At 36.5% G+C, this 24,165-nt stretch overlaps 1 protein-coding gene across 3 annotated transcripts in view; it reads right to left on the bottom strand.

Annotated features, from left to right (window-relative positions):
* Window positions 1–7,553: 7,553 nt before the first annotated feature.
* Window positions 7,554–24,165, bottom strand: part of LOC140777566 (ribulose bisphosphate carboxylase/oxygenase activase, chloroplastic) — a 61,595-nt gene continuing 44,983 nt past the window's right edge. For all 3 annotated transcript variants that reach the window (XM_073121769.1, XM_073121768.1, XM_073121770.1), the window contains 6 exons: window positions 22,861–22,915; window positions 22,325–22,526; window positions 20,329–20,435; window positions 17,207–17,262; window positions 15,828–15,920; window positions 7,554–8,094 (listed from right to left, as the gene is read on the bottom strand). In XM_073121769.1, coding sequence (XP_072977870.1) covers window positions 7,987–8,094; window positions 15,828–15,920; window positions 17,207–17,262; window positions 20,329–20,435; window positions 22,325–22,526; window positions 22,861–22,915 — 621 coding nt within the window. In that variant the 3' untranslated portion in view covers window positions 7,554–7,986. The remainder of the gene's footprint in view (window positions 8,095–15,827; window positions 15,921–17,206; window positions 17,263–20,328; window positions 20,436–22,324; window positions 22,527–22,860; window positions 22,916–24,165) is intronic.

Genomic DNA, 24,165 nt, shown 5'->3' on the forward strand with positions numbered 1-24,165 from the left:
AGAGAAAGTTTAGAAATATTAAAAGCCATTGAGAAGGAAAGAGCAGAGAAATATATGGGGTCTCTTAGTAGTGGAGAATCAGAGGGAATTCAGTCTAGTGAATTATGAAAGACATATTTTGAAACATCAGAGATATGAGAATACCTAAAAAAGAAAAAGAATTGAGGAACTGATTCTACAAAAGCATATGGATTTTGTGTGTATTGAAGAAACCAAGCATGAGAACTTCAAAGATAGAATTTTGATAGCTATGCGAGGGGGTAGGATTACTTGTTGGTTCTACCTACCTTCTATTGATGCTTTAGGTGGTTTACTGATAGGGATTAATGATGAGAAACTAGCAGTTCTGAATTGGAAGAAAGGAATTAATGCTTTATCAATATGCTTGTTGAGTAGAGAAAGTCAGACAAAGTGGATCCTAACTAATGTTTATAGTCCTTAGGAATGAAATGATAGAAAAAAATCCTTTGGGAGGAGTTAAAAGAGATTAAAACCTGAAATGGGGATTAATGACTGTTGGGGCCACTAGATATATGAGAGACAGAAAAAAAAAAATCTTGTGTTAAAGAGAGAAGAACTTTCAATAAGATAATAAATGAGTTGGAAGTGATGGAATTGAAACTTTTGGGCCATAAATTCTCTTGGTCCAATATGAGAGAGGATCCTGTGTTGGCTCTTTTAGATAGAGTTTTAGCAACCATTGAATAGGAAGGGATGTATTCTCTTATTGTGGTGAAAGCCTTACCTAGGCTATACTTTGATCATGTCTCTTTGTTAGTGGATACTGGAACTTCTGATTTAAAGACTCACATTTTTAGGTTACAACAGTTTTGGTTTTATAAAACATACTTTGATGAGCTTGTCAAAAAGTGGTGGTCTCGGGAGACGATGGAGGTTTTTGCTATTGGAATCTGGTCTGAAAAGACTTATAGGTTGAGACAAAGCATGAGAGGTTGGAGTAGAAATCTAAAGAGGATGAATAGGAACAAAAAAACAATTTGATTAAGATTGTTAATCAAATAGATTTGCCAGAGGAAGAGAGAACTTATGAACAGATGAAATTCTTAGTAGAGAAGAGGCTAGGTTCAGTTACAGCAACTGTATAGAGAGGAAGAGCTGAAATGACAGCAAAGATCAAGACAATTATGGTTAAGTAAGGGTGACCTGAACACCATCTATTTTTATATGGTTGCTAATGCGAGGAGAAGAAGAAATAATAGAAGCAAATGACAAGGTTTCTATAATAGGAGGCCGATACACTTAGTTAAGATTTTTTCTTATTGCATTAGGTGTTTATTTTCATTAAAATAAAATTTCTGTAGATCGCGTTCGAACGTAGGTGGAGTCGCGTTCGAACGCTTGTAAATCCTTGTGAACGCCTTGTGAACGCTTATGAACGCCTTGTGAACGCTTATGAACGCCTTGTGAACGCCCGCGTTTGTGAACGCCTTGTGAACGCGTTTGTGAACCCCTGCGTTCGAACGACTTGTGAATGCCTGTGTTACGTTCGCAAATTCAGATAAGGAGCTTTTTGAGTGCATTCAAACGCGATCGGGCACGTTCGAACGCGATCGATGGGAATCCTCTAGAATTAGGATTTCATATTGTTTTAGGACTTGTTGTCTAGTCTCTATAAATATGTGGATGGCAACCAACTTCAGAATGCTATTGGATTCTTGATTTCTTGCCTCCTATCTTCTCTCTAGACTCCTCCCTCCTCTTTCTTCACCATCCTTCCACCTCTACCGTTGGCAAGGTTTCTTCTAACATCTAATCTCCCTCGCCTATCGAGTCACCCCTCTTCTTTGGATCTCGACCACATCGTTCCATTCGTCTACTTCCCTTAATCACTTCCACAATTCACTCTCATCTCCATACACATCCATATCCCTAACATCCACTATATCCATCACCACCACCATCACCCAGGTTATTCTGTATTTTTGTCCCTTTTATAGTTCAAATCTGTGAAGGGCGTAAATATAAAAATTATCGATTAGGAAGTTACGGATCGAACTCAGTTGATTTCATAATTTTCTGACTAAAGGAGAATATCTGACGAATATTTTCCCACGGTTGCGCGGACTGTTTTATGCAATAAATTTAAATCTTAAGAAATTGTTCCGTAATCGATCTTTTGGTTCCAAATCCTATCAATTGGTATCAGAGCCTATCAATTGGTATCAAAGCTCATCATTTGATATCAGAGCCTATCAAATTGGTATCAGAGCAGGCAAACCTCAGACCTCCATTAATGGTTGAAATAAGGAATATGACATCAATAAGGAGACCTATGGAGAGCATACTGACAAGGGAGGACTCAATGCACGATGATCCTAACCGTGAGACCGATTCCTTTGGAGCGACCACGACAGGATCGAGTTAACCAACGTCCATGGGTTCGAATATGGATGAACTAAGGGGTATGTTCCAAACATTGTTGCATAGAGTTGACAACATACAAAAGGATCACAATGAATTCAAGAAATATTTCATGAATCGATTGGATTTGTTATTTCCTCGACGACAAACGGAGTTTCAAGGACCAGTAGTGGGACCCTATTGAACTGATACCCCACAGGTCTAAGTGCGTCATATGAGTGTTAATGATCCCCTCATACCTATGCCTTCACATCATCCCCCACCTCCGTTACAAAACCCAAGACCAACGGTGGTGGAACACGAGAGGCGTGAGGCACCGGTGCGTTTCGTCGATGAGGAGGATTGGCACTATAAGGATGAGGTTTATCCCTATGGAGATGGTGCTGGATGTGCTCGAGGATTTAGAGAAGGTGATCAATATGCACAAAGGTTTAGACCTAAACCAAGAATCTTTCGCGAACCTAACAACGCTATTCGGGGGAGAACCGTACGTTTGGACTTTCCAAAATTCTAAGACGGTGATCCAACGGATTGGATGTTTCAAGTTGAACAATATTTTGATTATCAAGGTACAGCGGAAGATGCAAAAGTCCAGATGGCAAGCTTCCACCTCTAAGAAACGGCATTGCATTGGTATAGATCGATAATTCGTGGTGGTGGATTTATCGGATGGGCTAATTTTTGTAGGAGGATTATACGTAGATTTGGGACAACGACATATGAAGATTTTGCTGCCACATTAAGCAAGATGGTTCAAAGGACTCCCATATTGGAGTACCAAGCTAAGTTTGAAAGAGTTAGTAGTCATTGTGAGCCACCGTGGCCCGAACGTACATTGATGAGTACATTTATTTCAGGGTTGCAAGAGGAGATACAAGCAAATGTTTGTGCTCTATGTCCTACTACTTTTGAGGAGGCTTTTGAGAAGGCCGTGAGGATGGAGCAAAACCATAAGTCTCTAAAGATAGCAATGAAAATTAATTGGGGCAACCAAGATGGGTAGATTGCACCTAGAACGTCGATTGGAAATTCTGCAGTTTCAAAAACAGCGTGACTACTAGACCACGACCATCTTTGAGATCTTCTTTCGATGTTAGAAGAGACACTAGACCCTCCGTTCAAACTCTCACACCTACCCAGATGGAGGAGTGAAGAGCGAAGAGCCTTTGTTTTCGATGTGATGAGCGTTTCACCCCCAGTCATCGGTGTTCTAAACCGATCGGGAGTGTGATGCTTATCGATGGTCCTGAGGAGGATGATGAGGTAGTTGATGATGAAGAGTGTGTAGAGGAGACCCATGAGGAGACTGTTGAGGAGGGCGTGGAGGAAGATATCCAAGCTGAAATATCGATGCATGCATATTCGGGTACTTCCACACCGAGGACGTTACGGGTAGACAGACTCGTTAGAAAGCATTATGTGCATATTCTCATCGATTCGGGGAGTACACACAACTTTCTAGATGAGAGGCTAGTGAGAAGATTGGGTTTGGATGCCGAACTGATTACGGGGTTTGATGTTGCTATTGGAGCTGGCACGAAGCTTAGGGCGGAGAGCTTGTGTCATCGAGTCGGTATACGAATGCAAGGACACGACATTATTGTGGACTTGTATCCGTTGGCGTTGCGAGGAGCGGACACTGTCCTTGGTGCTCAGTAGTTACAAAGTTTGTGACCCATCATATTTGATTTTCAAAGCATGTGGATGAAATATAAACAAGAAAATAAAGATATGCGGCTTGATGGTGTTCGGACTTCGTCGATTCCTATGATGCAGCCTATGGTGGGGCTACTTGGTGCGTGTGATTTGGCCTATCTTCTTCAGTTAGGACTAGCAGGAGATGAGTCTCAAACGAGTTCAGGTACTACTATTGAATTGTCTAATTTATTAGATAACTTTTCTGGACTGTTTGAGGAGCCGCAGAAGTTGCCACCGAGGAGAGCGGCGGGCCATCGCATAGAGATTGTACCCGGGGCTGCACCGACAAACGTGAGGTCATATCGATATCCACATGTGCAAAGAAGTTATTTCAAAAATGGTAGCCGAGATGGTGGAACAAGGCCTCATTCAACCAAGTCACAGTTCATACTCATCCCCTATGCCACCGAGAAGAGCGGCAGACCATCGTATAGAGATTGTACCCGGGACTGCACAGGAGAACGTGAGGCCATATCGGTATCTACATGTGTAAAAAGAAGTTATCTCAAAGATGATGGCCGAGATGTTGGAGCAATACCTCATACAGCTAAGTCATAGTTCATACTCATCCCCCGTGCTTTTGGTGCGAAAAAAGGATGGAACATGGCGTTTTTGTGCCAACTATTGAGCACTAAACGCTGTTATCGTCAAGGACTGGTATTCTATTCCAGTTATTGAGGAGTTGCTGGATGAGCTTGTAGGGGCGACTATATTTAGTAAGCTTGACTTGAGGGCTGAGTATCATCAAATTAGAGTTCACCCAACGGATGTGGATAAAACCGCATTTCAAACTCCAAACGGGCATTACGAGTTCCGAGTGATGCCTTTTGGTCTCATCAATGCTTCAGCTACCTTTTAAGGCCTCATGAATAATATATTTCGGTCTCTCTTATGAAGATATGTCTTGATATTTTTTGACGATATTTTGGTATATAGCAGGATTGAATTAGAGCATTGGCGGCATTTGGAGGACGTGTTGAAACTGTTGGAACCAAACCAATTGAAGAACAAGAAGTCCAAGTGTCTATAGAGAGTACCAAAGGTGGAGTATTTAGGCCACATCATTTCAGCGGATAGTATAGCGGCGGATCCTCAAAAGGTTGCATGTATGACCGCTTAACCTATTCCTACTACTACCACCGGATTCAGAGAATTTTTAGGGCTGACTAGTTATTATCGACGATTCATCGTCGGATATGGTAAGATCGCTGCTCCTCTCACTTCGTTGTTAAAGAATGACTCTTTTAGATGGACGGATGAAGCCACTTTAACCTTTGAAAAATTAAAAATAACAATGACGACATCACCCGTTCTAGCACTACCGGACTTCACCAAAGAATTTATTATTGAATGTGATGCGTCGAGTGCTGGCATAGGAGCGGTACTAATGCAAGAAGGATGTCCCATTGCCTATCTTAGCAAGATTTTATCACAAAAATCTCAGCAATTATCGACTTATGAGAGAGAGATGTTAGCAATTCTGCATGCGGTGACAAAGTGGAGACCTTATTTGATTGGTAGACAATTCATTATTCGAACCAATCAAAGGAGCTTTCCATACTTTATGGGACAGCGCATACACACTCCGGCACAGCAGCGATGGGTCATAAAATTGCTGGAGTATGATTATAAACTTCAATACAAAAAGGGAATGGAAAATAGAGTGGTAGATACACTATCGCGCCAACCCAATACCGTCGAGCTTGCAGCCTATTCATCCTACCTTTCCCTTCCTTGACGAGCTGAGGTATGCATGTTCATCTGACCCAGATATTTTGAAATTGTTGTAGAAGGTGATGGATGATCCGGAGCGCCATCCAGAGTTAGAGAATCAAGGCGGTTTGTTACGGGACCACGGATGCATTTGGGTGTTGGAGCGTATTAGTCCGGTTGCATATCGTTTGGAGTTGCCGGAGGGGTCGAGAGTACACCCTATCTTTCATATTTTATTGTTGAGAGAGCGCATTGGAGATCATAAGATTGTTGGATCGGTTCTACCGGAGCCATTGAAGGAGATAGAGATCGAAGAGCCAATTCGAGTACTTGCTAGACGCCGACGACGACATGGTACCAGAATGGAGATGGAGATTCTAGTTGAGTGGTTTGGCAAGCCATCTGATGAGGCGACATGGGAGTTAGAGACTGATATCTTGGAGCGTTTTCCTGACTTTTTACCTTGAGGGTAAGGTGGGGGAAGCGTGGTGGTTGATACACTTAATTATGATTTTTTCTTATTGCATTAGGTGTTTATTTTAATGAAAATAAAATTCCTGTAGGTCGCGTTCGAACGCAGGTGAAGTCGTGTTTGAACGCTTGTGTACGCCTTGTGAATGCCCACATTTGTGAACGCCCGCGTTTGTGAACGCCTTGTGAATGTCCGCGTTCAAATGATTTGTGAATGCCTGTGTCACGTTCGCAAATCCCAAGAGGGATTTTTTGAGTGCGTTCGAACGCGATCGGGCGCGTTTGAATGCGATCGGCAGGAATTCTCTAGAATTAGGATTTCATATTGTTTTAGGACTTGTTGGCTAGCCTCTATAAATATGTGGATGGCAACCAACTTCAAAATATTATTGGATTCTTGATTTCTTGCCTCTTATCTTCTCTCTAGACTTCTCCCTCCTCCTTCTTCACCATCCTTCCACCTCTACCGTTGGCAAGGTTTCTTCTAACCTCTAATCTCTCTCGTCTATCGAGTTACCCCTCTTCTTTGGGATCTCGACCACTTCGTTCCCTTCGTGGGATCCCTCCTTTTAGGTTAAGAGTCATAATTGCAAACTACAAGAGTCATACCCATGAATTACAAGAAGTCAAACTACAAAAGCAGTAATTGTAAACTACAAAGATTAATATTTATGAAATACAAGAGGAATAACTTCGGAAGTATTATGTAATCCTTTAAACTGATATAAGAAGAAAGAAGAGATTTTTTAATTATGATAAAATACTTTCATGTCCAATTGGTTATTCTCTTTGGCCGAAGAAAGAAGAGAATTTTATATTATTATAAAATACCGGCATGTCTAATTCAAGTATAAGATGCTCTTAATACAACTAATAAATAATTTGTAGAATTCCCTCTTTCTTTTCATAAAAACTTTGCATAGTTTAGGAAGAAAACAAGCCTACCATACAAAAAAACCATAAAGTGGGCATTTCGTCCAAACTCAAAAATAGAGTATTTCTACTGCAAATCACCCATAAAAACTGAAAGTGAAAAAAAAAATTACCTTCTTTTGAAACTGATCTACTGAATCTTAACAAATGGCCAAGCATTTACTTTCTCCAAAAAAAATTGTCCAAGCTTTTGACTCCGTTCTAACATCTAATGAAATGTTGATAACAGTCATATAAAGAGATATAATTTTCTCTACCAAACTTTTCATTTCCTCCAAATCTTAAGAGATATTTCTTAATACTTCCACATAATTTTATCCACCATTTAATTTTCTAATAAGTTCAACACGGAATAGTTGAAAGCGGAAGAAAATATATTACAGTGGATGAAAACTACACCAAGATTTTACAATGCAGGGTAAAATCCAATAGTTATTGGATTCAAATATTCAATAAAAGAAAAAGTCTAGGAAATGGTTTACTTTGGAATGTTGTATTTGCAAATGGTCAAATATGTGAACCACCTATTATTTCAGAAATAAAAATAAAGGACCAAGTGAAAGACTCTGGAATTCAAGGTGCGACAGAAGAGGGAACCACCTATTTTTTTGCACTTCCTAAACAAGTTTAAAATTTCTTTGGAAATCGATTTTCCAGTCTACTTTACTTGTAAACCGGCACATCAGCCTGCAAAGTTGCAAAGTTTGGTCCATAATGCAGGTGCAATCTGGTGATCTGTAATAAAAACGTTTGAAATTTAAGCAAAGTACATCTCCACCAATGTGGTTTCTATTCGTCTATATTCTTCATGTATTCCTTTGATAATCTTGAATTTATAATCAGTTGCTGCTCCTCGACAAGAGAACGGCCGGACTCAAGTAATGCCTCCACAGTTTGCTGTTTCAAGTTAACAAAACTGAGTGAGTTTATTTCATTAATCTTATAGATCATAGATTTCTTGAAAGGAGAAAGCACGAAAATCAGAAATTCTTTCTCTGAAAAAAAGGCAAATTAGAATTTTACATATTCTATGATCTCCATAAAAGTTCGACCAAATGATCAAACTTGTAAGAAAGTATAATACTCTGTCCAAAGCACCAACCTGACTGAAAGATGATTTGGTTCAAGATTTATGATTTCGAGTTTTGGTCAAAACAAATCTGTTTTGGTACAAACAGATTGATCAAGATTTTATGATTTCAAGTTTCAACTGAAACCAACCTGTTTTGGTAGAAACAAATCGAATTTGGCCTTGGGCTACCTAAAACAATCTCCTGATCAAAATAAAGCTGGTTTCAAGGATGTACAGTAAAGTTTTGGGCAGTTTGGGCTCTTTCAGGGCTGAAAAGGATTGAAACGGCCATTTAGTATTTTTGGGTTGAAAATTGGGCCAAATTGCGCAGGTCTGACATGTGATTAACCCAATATTGATCCATGACATACTCTATTAAAGATAGTGTGCTAATTGAAATATTAAGAGAAAAAAGAATTACAGACAAATTTGTGTGATTCCTTAATATATGTAATCCATACTGCTATTCTATTACAGACCAGATCTGGACCGATCCAGAAGTAAGAAAATATGTGGTGGTACCCTTACGAGATAGGGTTCTAATGGCTCTAGTTTCACGTCAATCGAATATCTGGATGAAAAGACATAATTAAAATAGTGGAGCAAGATCAGAACGGGATAAAATGGTAAATATCTGATGTTGCGGCGATCTTTGGAGGGTGACAGATGGTCAAGGAGAATGGTGGACGGCCGTATGATAGGGTGGCTACTGGAGGTGATGGTGTAGCTATGGATTGAAGGTAGAATTTGGGTTTCTAATTTAGATCTACTCTTAGAAAAATAAAGATGATCTAACAGCTATGATAAAAATAATAAATATAAGAATAAAATAATAACTAAACTCAATTAATTTTTAATGCTTGGATGCTTGTATGAATAAAGTACAGCCCCTCTATATATAGAGGTCGGATACAATAAGTCCTACTCGGATTTAGTCTTAAAGGTTTATATGACTCGAACTAGGACTTGTCTTAGAGGCTTATATGACTTAATTGAACTTGAACTTGCCTTAGAGGTTTGTAATTTAGATCTACTTTTAAAAAAATAAAGACGATCTAATGGCTATGATTAAAACGATAAATGCGAGAATAAAAAGAATAACTAAACTTAATTAATTTTCAATACTGGGATGCTTGGATGAATAAAGCCTAGCCCCTCTATATATAAAGATCAGGTACAATGAGTCTTACTTAAATTTAGCCCTAAAAGCTTATACGACTCGAACTAAGACTTGCGTTAGAAGCTTACATGACTTAATTGAACTTGCGTTAGAGGTTTCTAACTTAGATCTACTTTTAGAAAAATAAAAACGATCTAACAGCTATGATAAAAATGGTAAATGCGAGAATAAGAAAATAACTAAACTCAATTAATTTTCAATGCTTGGATCTTCGATGAATAAAGTCTAGCCCCTTTATATATAGAAGTTGGATATAATGAGTCCTACTTGGACTTAGCCCTAAAGGCTTATACGACTTGAACTAAGACTTGCCTTATAGGCTTACATGAGTTAATTAAATTTGTCTTAGAGGTTTCTAACTTAGTTCTACTCCTAGAAAAATAAAGACGATAAAAATGGCTATGATAAAAACGGTAAATGCAAGAATTAAAAAATAACTGAACTCAATTAATTCTCAATGCTTGGATACTTGGATGAATAAAGTTCAGCCTTTTTATATATGAAGGTCGGGTATAATGAGTCCTTCTCAGACTTAGCTTTAAAAGCTTATACGACTCAAACTAAGACTTGCCTTGGAGGTTTACATGACTTAATTGAATTTGCCTTAATGACTTACATAATTTAACTATGCCTTAAGGGTTTACATTAAAAATAAACATGACCTAGAGATAAATATGACTTAGCTAAATCAACCTTTCTTATCCTTCTCGGAATGTTTATTATGCCACAGATGGAATCATAACATGGAAAAACCTAAAATACAAAACTTGTAGATTAGGGCGTTTTCGATCTTCTCCAAGTAGTCTCATAATATTCAGTCAACTAATGAATATCTACAGAATATTTTTCTGAAACTGTGCATAAGTTAATAAAATTAGCTAATTAAATAAACTTTAACCTACTTAGATTCTAACTAAATTATATAAGTAGAATAAATAAGATAAATATACTCGGTCCGTAGAATCTAATGTCCTTATGATACAATCCGATCTGACCCGATTTGCATCATATTCCATTTTTACTAAAAGCTCAAATCATTCAATAGTGCAATACATATCTATCTTTCTGTCTTGAATACGCAACTCCCCCTTCTCAACTTTCTAAATTCCTCTCAATTGTTTTGAACCAGTTAAAGTAGAGCTCAAATAGCCAAAAACTACCAAAGCTCTGAAGTACTGTTCTTTCAAAGCACTGAAAATCAGAGCAAAAACCATAATTTCAGACCATTATTACATACTAATATAGCACAATCTCTCCAACTCTCTAGGATTCTCTCTCCCTTCATCATGTAAAAGCAAAATGTTTCTTCTTAAATGATGACAATCTTTTTCAAACTTTTTGCATACTTAGTCAAGTAAAGGATATAGTTTCTCAGACAACTTTATCTATTGACATTCAAAAACAACCTTAATACACATTTTATATACTTAAAATAGTTCTAGTGTAGAGTCATCTTCGTTATCAGTTTTACATAATAGGGCCTTCTCTTCTGGACCCTTCAGTACTATATTTTCCATTACCAATGCAAGCCTACAGGCTTTATCAACTTTTATAATTAGTGGCTATCTATAGAATGATGTCATGTCACAAGTTTAGGGAATATAAGGTGCTTGTCGTAGCATGCACTTGTCAGGAATTCTATCCATACTTCATGCATCATTCATGGTCTATCTAACAAAATCTGTTCCTTTTTTTCTTCACTTTTCAGTTATTGAGGGTCCAACTTGTAAATCCAAGTGAAACTATCACATTAAGAAATTATGATTTTTAACTATCTTCCCTGATCTGATCATTCTGAATAAAGGCAATTAACTTAATATTCAAGTAATGTACTCCTGACCTTCCTCTCTCAATGGAAATGAATTCTGTAATGAAGTTTTTCTCTCAATAGGAAACCCTTTCCATCTCTATCTAACGAAAACACTTCTATTATTATTCTCTCTTTTTAACTTTTCACTTATTCAGGAACCAACTTGTAACATCATGTGAAATTAGCATGCTAAAAAGTTCAAAATTCTTAATTATATTCCTAGATGTGAATTTGGATGAAGGTGTAATATTCTTTAAAATAAAATGGGCGCATGTGCTAGGCACGTGTTTAGGGATTAGGGTTTAGGGTTTAGACCTGAGGGCTATATCAGGTCGGTTACAAGGAAAAGATTCAAGCGCCATTTTGAGATGACTTTTAATTAACATGGATCCATGTGCACAATCCCAAACTGAGACAACCGGCAATATTAAGATTGAGAAGTTTTGCATAATAAAAATTAAACATGTTATCAACCTATTAATTGCTTTATTGTTACTTGTGCTTATTATTCACATTGTGGGCATGTTGGTTATTGTTATTAATCGTTGAGTTTTGATTTTTATATCATGTTGCATAAAATTTAATTTTACTGACTTTTGGGTGGATTCACCAATTGAGCTAAGTTGTTAGCTCAATTGTTGTTAGCTCAATTGGCTTAGTTTCATTTGGAAAATACTTCATTGCCTTTTTTTAACTTCTTATATTCTTAAAAGAAACTCATTAACTTTGTTTAGTGAAATAATCTATATTTTTCTTAGATATCTCACCAGTTATTTGGAGCATTTAATAGTCATCTTTTTAACTTCTCCACATGTTCTATAGGTTCCTAACGGATGGGATAACCTTTTTATATCTATCGTCTTAGTGAAGACTAGAAAAGAAATCGCTAAGTCCAATAAAGCAATCAATCGCAATGGAAGTTGTTTATGGACTAATTCTATGTCAGAATCTATACGGATTTATCAAGATGATGCATCAAAAGAACTTGAAGAATGCCAGTTTAAGATTGTTGTTTCCATGGTCTGACACATATCTATTCATAATCCTTTGGCAACAACATTTGCTTGATCCATTTTGTTTTGTATATTTTTGTAATCATCTATCAATTAATCATATGTCCAATTCTCGTTTGCTATAAGTTAAGGGAGCTACTTCTCAAATCGCTCTCCCTTTACAGGGATCAGCTAGATCTGGTATTTTTGGAGAGAGCATCTTAAATTTAACGGAATATATGGGTTCAGGAGATTCCACTACTGTTTCTTTGCCGTTAAAGAAGTGCAATTATGGGACAGTTTTGTAGGTCAGTGAAATTAAATGTTGTACTCTTGCTTTATTTTTATGTCCTTGCTTGAGTTACATTATTTGTTCGATCCGGATGTAGTGGTTGCGTGACACATTTGCGACGCTACACGCAGATGCTAATGATCACACTCTACAGAGATATGCTCGAGCTTATATTTTATCACTTTTGGGTGGCTGCATTTTGGATGACAAGTTAGGAGCTGCGGTCTAGTTGATTTATTTACCTCTACCATGGGACTTGTAGTACACTAGCACCATTAGCTAGGGTAGTGCAGCAATAGTAGTACTTTATCGAGAGTTATGTCGAGCTTCTCGTCTTGGTGCATTAGAGATAGCAGGACCCTTATCTTGTTATAGGTTTAATCTACTTTTATTTGTTTTGTTTGTTCTATTTTATAAGATGATATATATATATATATAGGTAAATTAGGTTTGGACATGGGAACGCCAATATGTTGGACGACCAGATAGACTCCCACCTCCTATCGAAGTAGTTGGTGATCATATAATACCCAAGGTTCCAAAAATCGGTATCGGGATCGGGATCGACCGTCTGAAAAAACGATACGTATCGGCTGTATCGGCCGTATCGGCCGCCTGTATCGGATCAGACTATTTTAATTAAATAAAATTCTAAATATTATTAAAAATGTTAGAGAAATTTCTAAAAATTTAGAAAAAATTATAAGAAAATAAGAAATAATAATTACTCACATATAAAGCCTAAAAAGTAAAAATCTCTTTTTCTCCCTCTCTTCTTTTCTATCCCTCTAATTGTTAGTCTAAAGTATTCATTCTCTCCCACATTCTTTTTTTGATCTTTTTCTCTCTTTCTCACTTTTTTTTAATCTTTCCCTCTCCCTCACTCTCTCTTCCTTTTTTCCTCTCTCTCAAACCCTTTTTTTTAATCTTTCCCTCTCCCTCACTCTCTCTTCTATTTTCTCTCTCTCATACCCTCTTTTTTTTTTAATCTTTCCTCTCTCTCTCACTCTCTCTTGCTTTTTCCCTCTCTCTCTCTCCTTTTCTCTCCCTCACTCTCCCTCTCTCTCTAGCTTCAGCTGCTGCTGTTAGCAGCAGCTGATGCTGACAGCTACTGCTGTCAGCAGACAGCTGCCTGCTGCAGGCGGCTGCAGCAGGCAGTAGGGTTTCGGCCTGGATCGGGATCGGCCGAAACTCGAATCCTTGATAATACCATCCCTACCCGTAGTACCATCCCCACATGTTGATCCACTTGGTGCAAAATGGTGGTGTCGCTTGACTTTTGAGCATAATCCCGTACGACATGTATTGCGATCAATCAGATCAACAGAGATATGATTAGGTAGTTGATAGTTAAAAATAGAAAGTAAACATCTTTTATTTTTCACTAATTATTTTATTATTATGTAGATGATATGGGAGCCATATATTGAGGATTGGAATTTGCTCCTATTGCAATCTCAATGGCCTAACTATTAAATGGATTGGATATGGATCCTGAATTACACTGGGATTAAGATCTGACCCGAGTTCAAAATTTGGCAAAGCTATATGGATCCAAGGTTAATCTTAATCATCTGATTACCTTTTCCGGTTATGGACCTAATATCCTTAATGAATAAATCTCTTACTCTTAGTCATTTTAATCTTCAATATTCTCCATAGTTTATTGTCAGTAAAGCTACTTGCAAGCGAAAAGAAGGTAGCTTGGTTTAATTGTTTTTTCATTGTCAAATACTGACAATGATAGCAAGCCAAAAATATGCACCAATTGAGCTTCTTTAATATTTTAGATGTTGTTCGGCATGGTGAATGAACATGGTGCATCGTGATTTATTTACCTCTAGGTGGGATTTTCGCCTTTTGACCTTTAGTTATAGTAGGGGTTTGTAACTTCAAATTTTAGAATCTATCAGTTGCCTTAGTTTCATTTGGAAAACATTGGATATATATCTTGAGTATCTTTATTTATTTGAGAGTTTGGATTGGAGTTATTAAATAAATTTTGAGTTTATTCTATAGAGTTGGATGGTTATTATTAGGCCCGGTGTATTTCAAGCCTATTGGTACTGTCATGACTCTGAAATCGGGTCGTGACAAAAGGCAATTAATTTAGTAATCTAGTAATGCATGACATGAAAAATGAAAGTTTTGTCTCTCTCTATTGGAAACACTTTCCACCTCTAAAATTGCTGTCTTCTTGAACAGTAATAGAAAGGAGAAAGTTGGTTCTCTATTGGAAACACTTTCCACCTCTAAAATTGCTGCCTTCTTGAACAGTAATAGAAAGGTCACTACTTCTGTCTGTTCTGAAATTCTATCCTCTTATAACTAATAAGGAGGCATCATCAAATATTCATAAAATTTGCATTCATTTTACTTAATTGATAGCTGACTGCCTGTCTCCACCATTCAACAATAACAATGTGTCTCTATAAGGAGTTGAGTCTCCTAGTAAAGAAGCAAAATGCCACTCTCATTCTAGAACCTAATTTCCAATTTGTTGGCATTCTATATGAGGCATCATCACATAGAATAATAATAGCTCTCTAATCATTTGATGCACATTTATGATTGAAAAAAACTGGGGCTCATACTCATTTCTTTTCTTGTCTTTAGTATTGCAAGAATGGAGTGTCGTCTATAATGTTGAGAAATAATAAAAAGAGTTAAATACATTTTATCCATCTATATTTATATTCAAAATCACTTTATTTCTTCAATATCTGTACTTGGGACTAAAACGAGACTGTTACTTTTTTTATCCAAATTAAATGAGCATGCCAAAAAATATTTAAAATTAAATGGTGGGCTGAATTTCCTCTATTTCTAGTTTTTTATAGACAAAGATGTCCTTGCCTTCTTATATAGTCCTTTTTTTCTCTTCAAAGAATGCTTTTATCCTCTTATTTTCTATATTGTGCAAATTATATAGTAAATATTATTAAATCTGGGTTTTTATGAAGTTTAATAGTTAAATCACATCTAGGAAGAAGATAATATGTGTTAAACAAAAATCAATACCCAATCTATTTTTCTTAATTTACACTACGAAGTATTTGGGTTATTTGGGCATGCAACATTAACTTTAATAGAAAAACGAACGATCTCATTTTTGTTGTAAGTATATGAATTGATTTGAGACTTTTTGAGTACAGAAGGATAAAATAATTTTAGGTATAAGTATATGAGAGTAAAATATATTTAACCCTAATAAAAAAACATCAATAAAATGGACAAATATGAAGTATGAGATGCATGTAGAAGTGGCTAAGAAAATTTACTACCTTAGGAGGAACAAAAGTAGGAAGTTTGCCCTTCTTTCTTCCCTCGATAAGTTTCTCTCCAAGTTTTTCATATCCACCAGTATCGCTTACCCACTACAAGTTGAAAGTAAAAGAAATGAAAAGAAAATAATCTATAAAATGATTGTTACAAGTGATAACCTATGAAATTGGAAAACTATAAGTGGAGGTTACATTACAGAATATAAAATATGTTATCGAAATAAAACAACTAAGATTATGGAAGTGGGAAGCAATGTTATTATCCTAGGAAGGTACATTTGGAAATCTGGGGGTAAGTAGGCCCTAGTTCTTTAGGAAGTAGATTATGGGTCTCTTCTTTCACTCCTACTATGGCTGGTTAGCAATCACAGAAGCCAAGATATCTGAAAGTTTCCCAACGGGAGGTGCGTACACCAAATATGATGGGAATCCTTTTCATATGAAAGAAAGAATGCCTAGGCTTCAGAAGCTTCTCTTTTCATAATTAAGTCTCTGATCAAATAAGGTTCAGGAATGTACTAGGACCATTCAGTTTGAAACATGTGAGACAATAGTTGGAAAGGACAGGTTGAGGTGGAAACATAACTTGTCTATGGTAGGAAAATTAATGCTAATGTAATTGAAGCTAAGGATCGAATAAAAGAATAAGGATAAAATCATAAAAACTTCTCCAACTTCATAAACCTTGCATTCGTTTTTATGTGGATTTTTTGGAAGATAAATTAGATTTCTCTAAAAAGAGAGATAAAAGTACTTGTAAGGCTTTTCTAGATCTGAAATGGAAGAGAGAGAGAGAGAGAGAGAGAGAGAGAGAGAGAGAGAGAGAGAGAGAGAGAGAGAGAGAGAGGAAGAGAGAGATTAAAAAAAATTTGAAAACAAAAGGAAAAGCAGCTAAGGGGCATCAACTATTGATCTCCCTTGAGTTGGATCCAAATGGAAAGATATGAGGCAAGTTCATTCAATATTTTCTCGAATCTCCCCTCTTATCAACCTTCCTCTCCCAAACAACAACAATGAACTGTCTGATAGCAAGCAAAAGGCAGAATAAAATCTTTGATGAATGATGATATTATTGTAAGGGACATCGTAAAAGAGCAGAAAACCCATAATTATTGTTTAACTTGCTTTAAATTTACTAATTATGCTTGTTTCATATAAGAAGAAGGTAAATTGGAACCTGTACTATCATGTTGTTGAGTAATGGACAAGAAAACTCATAGATTAATTGGTAGAAGTAGAGAAATAAACATAATGATTATTTAATAATTCAAACAAATAAGAGGAATAGATAAATGCTACCAACTAAATCTTCTATGTTCATGAATTTCAAAAAAAAATTTAAGTCCTACGAATGTTTCATCTCTCAAACATATGAATACCTTGGAGATTGATTGATCATAAGTCCTAGACCTCATAGCTCCATAAAAGTCTAACGCTGCACAAGTGAATATGGATATTCTTTACTAAATCATTGCACATGTAAAATGGAAAATATTAGAATGAATCGATCCTATCATAATTTTCTTATTGACTGATACAAAAGTAGTTTAATCGAAATTAGAAATTAGAAATAAAAATAAGAAAGCCAAAATATAGGATTGTGTATGTAGTTATATCTGTCCTGATATTCAACTATAGAGCTTGACAAACAGCATGTAAAACAAAAAATTATAATTACTGCTAATAACTTAGTATTATCATCTCATGTATTGCTGCACAAATATCTCAAGTGTCAGCATCATGGTTTTGGCTTCTGTCCACACCCTCTCACAAAACTCCATAGTTGTCCATGTGAATACATATAGTCAAGGCAAACATGCCATTGACATGAGGCTATCTTCAAACTTTTGGTGTTTTTCCTATATTACATAGTAAGAAGCACTAACTTTTAGCTAGTTAATCTTTTATGCACATAAAGTAAGTCCAACTTTTCAAATATAAGAAGGAACTGATATGCACTGATTGTAGCATGTGTTGTGCCGATGTACTGTCAGCACGTCCTAGTCTCTTTGATTCCTACATTGTAAAGAGTATTTTGTTTCTTGTAAATCTAGTACCAAAATGCTAAATCTATATATAATGTTCTACAAATGATAGATTTAGCAAAATTAAGCTAGATTTATCATTGGGTCTCTTTTGACTTAATTTAATGGGTTTTGATCGGCACATAGTAAGTTCCTCCCAATACTGTACACATAACAGATGATATGGGATTACCAGTGTCGCTCCACATGAATCAGCACAAGCTATGCCATCAGCACAACTTGTGCCAATTGCCGGTAAGCTCATTAGCATGACAATCCTTGAATACACATAACAATTAGCTTTTTTCCATGAAAAGCATTACTAGAAGCCAACTTGAACAATTAGAACACCAAGAGGAGAATTGATTCTAATAGATAGATCTGGTAGACCTATCTATGCTACAAGAGAAATAAAATTCTTGAACTTGAAAACATTGTTTTCCAACAGATATAAATTACTTAAGTGAGAATTTTTCATTCCACAGCACAACTGTTTTCCTTCAACTCCTTCAACTCTTAATAAGTTGATATCAACAACCATGGCATAAATCCACTCTCTCTGACTTAAATGTACAGAAAAGGAAAAATTCAAAAAGGTCGGTGGAAGTGACTTACAAGACAAACACAGATCAATGTAGGACAAGATACTTTGATGGTTGACATGGCGAAGCTTTGTGATACTTCACTATATTGGTGTCAAAATTCTCGGTAATGTCATAACTATGCCAAAGGGCACAGTTAGCAAGGGTAATATTTGGTCATCACAAAAGAAATATGCCGATTTTTTTTTTTTTGCCTAATTTTTCCATATCATATGGACGTTTAGACGTTTAGAGTGTACTTTGTGGTTACATTTATTATATACTTCAGGATGGTAGAGACTTGGTTCTTGAAAGAGGGACAAATAATTATTGAATGTTTGCCTTAAGATACTCCTTTTTTGAATTTGTGAAGAAAATGTGAGGCATGTGGTGAAGATAAATAAGGATGCACCTCTTGAAACAAAGGAAAAATGTAGTAACAAATTAACAGGACAGAAGCAACCATAGCTACAAAAGATTTTCTAATTTTCAATTTAGTGCAAGTTCTTCTCTTGTTTGCAAAAGAGGACAAGCAAACTTTCTTTTGAGCCATCCTATATTTGAAAATAGACTTGAGATAGAAAAGGCATCCTCCACCCTGAAGAGTGTCTAGAGGCCAGCAAAAAATGGTTATTCTTTCTAATTCAAAGGGAGCTGATCCTTACAGCCCCTATAGGAAGGCAAGCTCTCCACTTTTGCACCTGTTAGTGAGAAGTCATGCCCAATGGAGGAAGTAGAGTAAAAATATTATTCTTCACAGAAGGATATACTATTGGTGAAGGGGAAGATGCCTTCTAAGTCAAATGTACCACTAAACGTCATCCCATCCCACCAGAAAATGGAAAGCAGATGGGCTACAGAACAATTCTTTTAAGATCTGGATTTATTGTTGGAAGCAGTCCGTGCAACTGAGGAAAAATATTCATCAAATATTCTCCTGCAGTCAGAAAATTACGAAACCAAGTGGAATTGATCCGTAACTCCCTGATCTACGATTTTTATATTTACGCCCTTCGCAGATTCGAACTGCAATTGGGACAAAAACACGATATAGTGCGGATGATGGTGGTGGTGACGGGAGGAGTAAAAGTTTGGGTTATGGATGATAATGGAGATGAGGGTGAAGGGTTGATATTGTTTAAGGGATAAAAATGAAGGGGAAGAAGTGGTCGAGATTCCAGGAAGAGGGAGGACTCAATAGACGAGAGAGATTAGAAGTTAGGCTTGCCAATGGTAGAGGTGGTAGGTTGGTGAAGAAGGAGGTGAGAGATTAGGGTAGAGAGAATAGAGAGAAGATAAAAGGCAAGAAACCAATAATCCAATAGCTTAATGATTTTGGCTGTCATTCACACCTTTATAGAGGCTAGCCAACAAGCCAGAATATAATTATTAACTCTAATTCTAGAAGATTCTTACCGATCGCATTCGAACGCGCCTGATCGCGTTCGAACGCACAAAATGCGTTCTCTATCGATGCGAACGCGATGCAGGCGTTCGAACGTCGCGTTTATATGCGCCCGACCGCGTTCGAACGCGCATTTTGCATTCTCTGTATTTGTGAACCTGATGCAGGCATTCACAAATGCATTCGAACGCGTCCTCAACTGCCTACAAAAAAATTATTTTAATGAAAACAAATAACTAATGCAATAATAAAAGACTCTAACTAATTGTATCAAAAACATGACACTAAAATAAAAGTCAAATATAGAATTGGTATTGGGATGATCCTCAAGCCTGAGACACCCGTTTTAGTTTTTACACTAGGCTGTAAAATAAGGAAATATTCAAACATATCAGAGTACAAACGAAAACAACATCAAAATGCAAAGCATCTTTCCAATTTGTTTTAAGCTTGCTCTCCTAAATATCAAAAAAAAAGAAATTATTTTGTACCTTGGTTTGGGAATGTGTCTACAATTTGTAGGACATCCTCTCTCGATATTCCATCTTTTGCATACATTCGGTGAACAATGTTAACTATATCTTCACGGTCCGGCTGCCTGATTTTGCACACAAAAGTAACATAATACCAGAGGAAGAACACAAGATGACAAGAACATAGTCAAATTCATGTATAAGATTAGCAGCTAGGGGAAAAATCTTCTGTGAACAGGTGGATATAACCTGATTAAGAAAAGGAACTGAAAACAGTAAAAACTATAGGATTAAAAACAGTAATTTAATGGTACATATATTAGATGCATACAACTCTCAGGATGTAAAGCTACTATATTTTGTTGGCCATCTTACATAAATCAAAAGTTTCTCGTTTAGGCTCTGTGTGTGTTCCATTGGTACTGCTGGATCAGTATTTTTTGTGTACATATTGGGATCTCTCAAGTCAACATAGGATTAAACCACTCACATATATTAGATTCATACAACTATCAGGATGTAAAGCTACTATCTTAGGCTGTTTGTGTTCTATTGGTACTGCTGGATCAGTATTTTGTGTAATTATTAGGATTAAACATGGGACTAAACCACTTAAAAAAACTCTAACCAGCAGAGAGCTTTTGAATGAGGTTGCTTAGAGGGCCCATTCTCAAACATATTCGGATTACAAAATATTTATGGCTATGTCATCTTTCGAAGTATCGGCCAGTACTAATACGTTATCGAAATTAGCCCTTATCAATCCAAAACTGGTTTTTTGATCCTAATATCGACTGTATTGGCCGTAAAAAAAAAGAAATTTTTTTTACGCAGGCTATACTGGAATACATCATAAGTTGCATCTAACGTGAATGCAATTTGACACATCAATTATTAGTCTCTTGATGTTTTGAGCGCCACATTTTATGTTTTCTTTCTATTTTTCTCTTTTTTTTTCTTTTTGTATTATTTTTTTCTTTCTTCACTCTACCATTTTAACCTTTTCTTTTAACACCCCTACTCTCACCACTTTTGCAGAGGTGGTTATTAGCCTTAAATAACATGAGGCTTCCTACCTTCTCTTATATGCAGAGGTGATGATGCCAATGAGTACAGGCATTTATTAAATGCATCCAAAGTTCAATATTGTTCGTAGTATTTTCCCTCTTTGTATTATGTGGCTACTATCTTATGTGAACAATCTAAATTTTTCTATCTTTATTCTCCTCAATTCCTGATATTTTTCAATATTTTAGATCATTTTTCGGAAGGAGTCCCTCTTCTGAGAATCTGGATCTTGACCAAGCCATATATGGAAGAAGCTTTTTAAGTAATTAAAAAGTAGTCCAAACCAAAACTAAAAAAGATAAGTAGAAGAAAGGAAGAGAAAAATGAGGAGGAAAATGAATGAACAAGGAACAGTTCTAAATTTCTGCACTATATTTGGAAGACAATGGCAGACAGAAACTCTACCCTGATATAAGGTCAATATCTCTAACAAAGAAACTTTCTTTTTTTATTCTTTCAGTTACTAGAATGTTAATCTGGGTCTACAGTAGAATTTGCTGACACTGAATCGAGTACTATTCTTCACATATCCATTACATTTTTAACCTGATTAACCATCTAAAAACTTTTACTCCTTGGACATTATAGGCTATTTTCTCAATCATGATGTCAAAGTAAAATCATGAGGGTTAGCAAATGGGCTGAGAAAGGAAATTTTTCTAAGTTCATCAAAATAAAGTTATATCATGCTGCACATTTTGTAATCTGTACTGTAGGAAGTTGACGTGATTTCTTAAATGTCAAACTTCTTGAGCAAGATATCGCTAGAATAAAGTATAAAAACTAGGTAAAGTATATATAGAAGCCATGTAGATAATTTGCCTTTATGCAACTCCAAATTACTTCATTTGGAGTTATCTTTTTTAAAAAATAAGTAGAGTTCGTAATATACCCATGCTATTTTGAACATCTGATGAATGAAGAGACATCTTAAAAAGAACCCTACCAATAGAACTTCTCCATCCTTCCATCACGAATCAAGGGAGCATAAATTGTTGATAAATCGTTTCCAGTTACTATTATGGGTACCCTATGCGTAACATCTGATGCTCTCCATTTTTGTCCAATGCTAACTCTAGTAGGATTATCTGACAAATTCATTAGCGTTCCAACCACAATTTGAGAATTGACGGTCATTTGCGTGTTTCCTGGCAAAAAATAAGAAATAAATTTAGGTAGATTTTCTTGATTGTAATTCAATTGTCATGTCATGGTTGCTTCACCAACCTAAGAATATGTAAGATCTCCTGAAAGGCAAGGTGCTGAACATAGAATTAAAAATGAGTCTCAAGTATGTTTGAGAAAGTCAGAAGCAGCATAAACTATTTACTAGAAAAAAGGAAAATATACATTTGCCACAAAGAATCTGTATAGGGCATGCTGACTACACTTTAATTTATGGATCACAGATCCTATTAAACTATTTCTATTTCTTGAGATGATTGTATTACCAAAACATACAGGTCAATAGTAATTACTCACCAAATCTTCCCAGCCCAGCATCAATATCATTAATCATCAAACAGCTCATCTTTCCCTGGATCAACCAAAGTGGAAGCAAGTAAATCTGATGCAAAACGTGGTGGAGGAAAATGAAATAGAGAAATAAGAAGAGAAGGAATGGGGTTTCACACCTCCACTCTAAAAAAAAGGTTTCACACCAAAATCCTCTGGAGAATAAATCATATAAACTTTCATTAAGCTCCAAAGGAAATATAACGGATCTATATATAGACCTACAATGGAATTAAGCAAAAAACACCCTACATAGGAAATAAACAAAAGACACCCTAAATAAATAAAAATCAGAACCAGATCCCTATAGGAGGGATCATCAACTGTTGGCGCCTCCTGCGCTGGAACACACGCCATCGCGTCCTATCAGTGATGTCCGCATCAAAATCATTTCAGAGAACACAACTGAAAATTCTCTGAGACAAAGTAATAAATATAAAATTGAACTGCAGCAAGAAAAGATTATACTACGCCATGACCATTGGAGAAAGCTTACTTCAGTGATTTCTGAGATAACAAGTAATCCAGTTGTCCATTTAGAACTGAAAATCATCCTTGTGTAATAACTAACAAATTTACCAAACTTCCAACAGGATATGGGTGACAACACCCAAAAAAGTAACTTCCTCTTATGTGTTCTAGCTTCCTTCCTTGCCCACTGACTTCTATCAAATGCTCTTGCACGCTTCCTTACAAGCCCTTACCGGCCTCCCTTCGCTAGCTAACTAGCTGGCTTTATAAGCCCACCTACCCTGGAACTAGCTACTGAAATCATTCTCATTCTGCTTCATTCTTCTTCTGACCCCACCCACCACCCCTGCAAAAGAAAATGCCTTCTTTGCTTCTTCGGGAGCGGATGCTAATGCTCGATTCTTTCCTTGCATGCCTCTTTCTTTGCGCCGCTCCTTCCATAGCCCATCCTAGCCCTATGCTCCGTCTCATTCAGTTTCCTGCTCTTTCAGGCAACAACTGGATGCTTGTCTCGAATCAGCACTCCTCCAATCTCACAGTCATTCTATCGAAAAGAAGGGCATCCTCCCTAGGTTAAGTTAAGGGATAGACCGAACCAGCTCACTAATGAAATTTAAGATCAGGGAATGTCACCCAAAGCAGTAGTAGTAGGCCCAGTTCACCAGGTTCTACCACTATTCAGCCCAATCATATTCAAAATCTGAATTTGATCCTGGCTCATAAGGAACACTAGCTATATGCTTAACACATGCTAGTCGATCGTTGAAAGTTTTCATTTTTGTGAAATACATGGTTGGTTCA

Source organism: Typha angustifolia, chromosome 15, assembly GCF_048772165.1.
Source record: "Typha angustifolia cultivar Huaian chromosome 15, ASM4877216v1, whole genome shotgun sequence".
NCBI lineage: Eukaryota > Viridiplantae > Streptophyta > Magnoliopsida > Poales > Typhaceae > Typha > Typha angustifolia.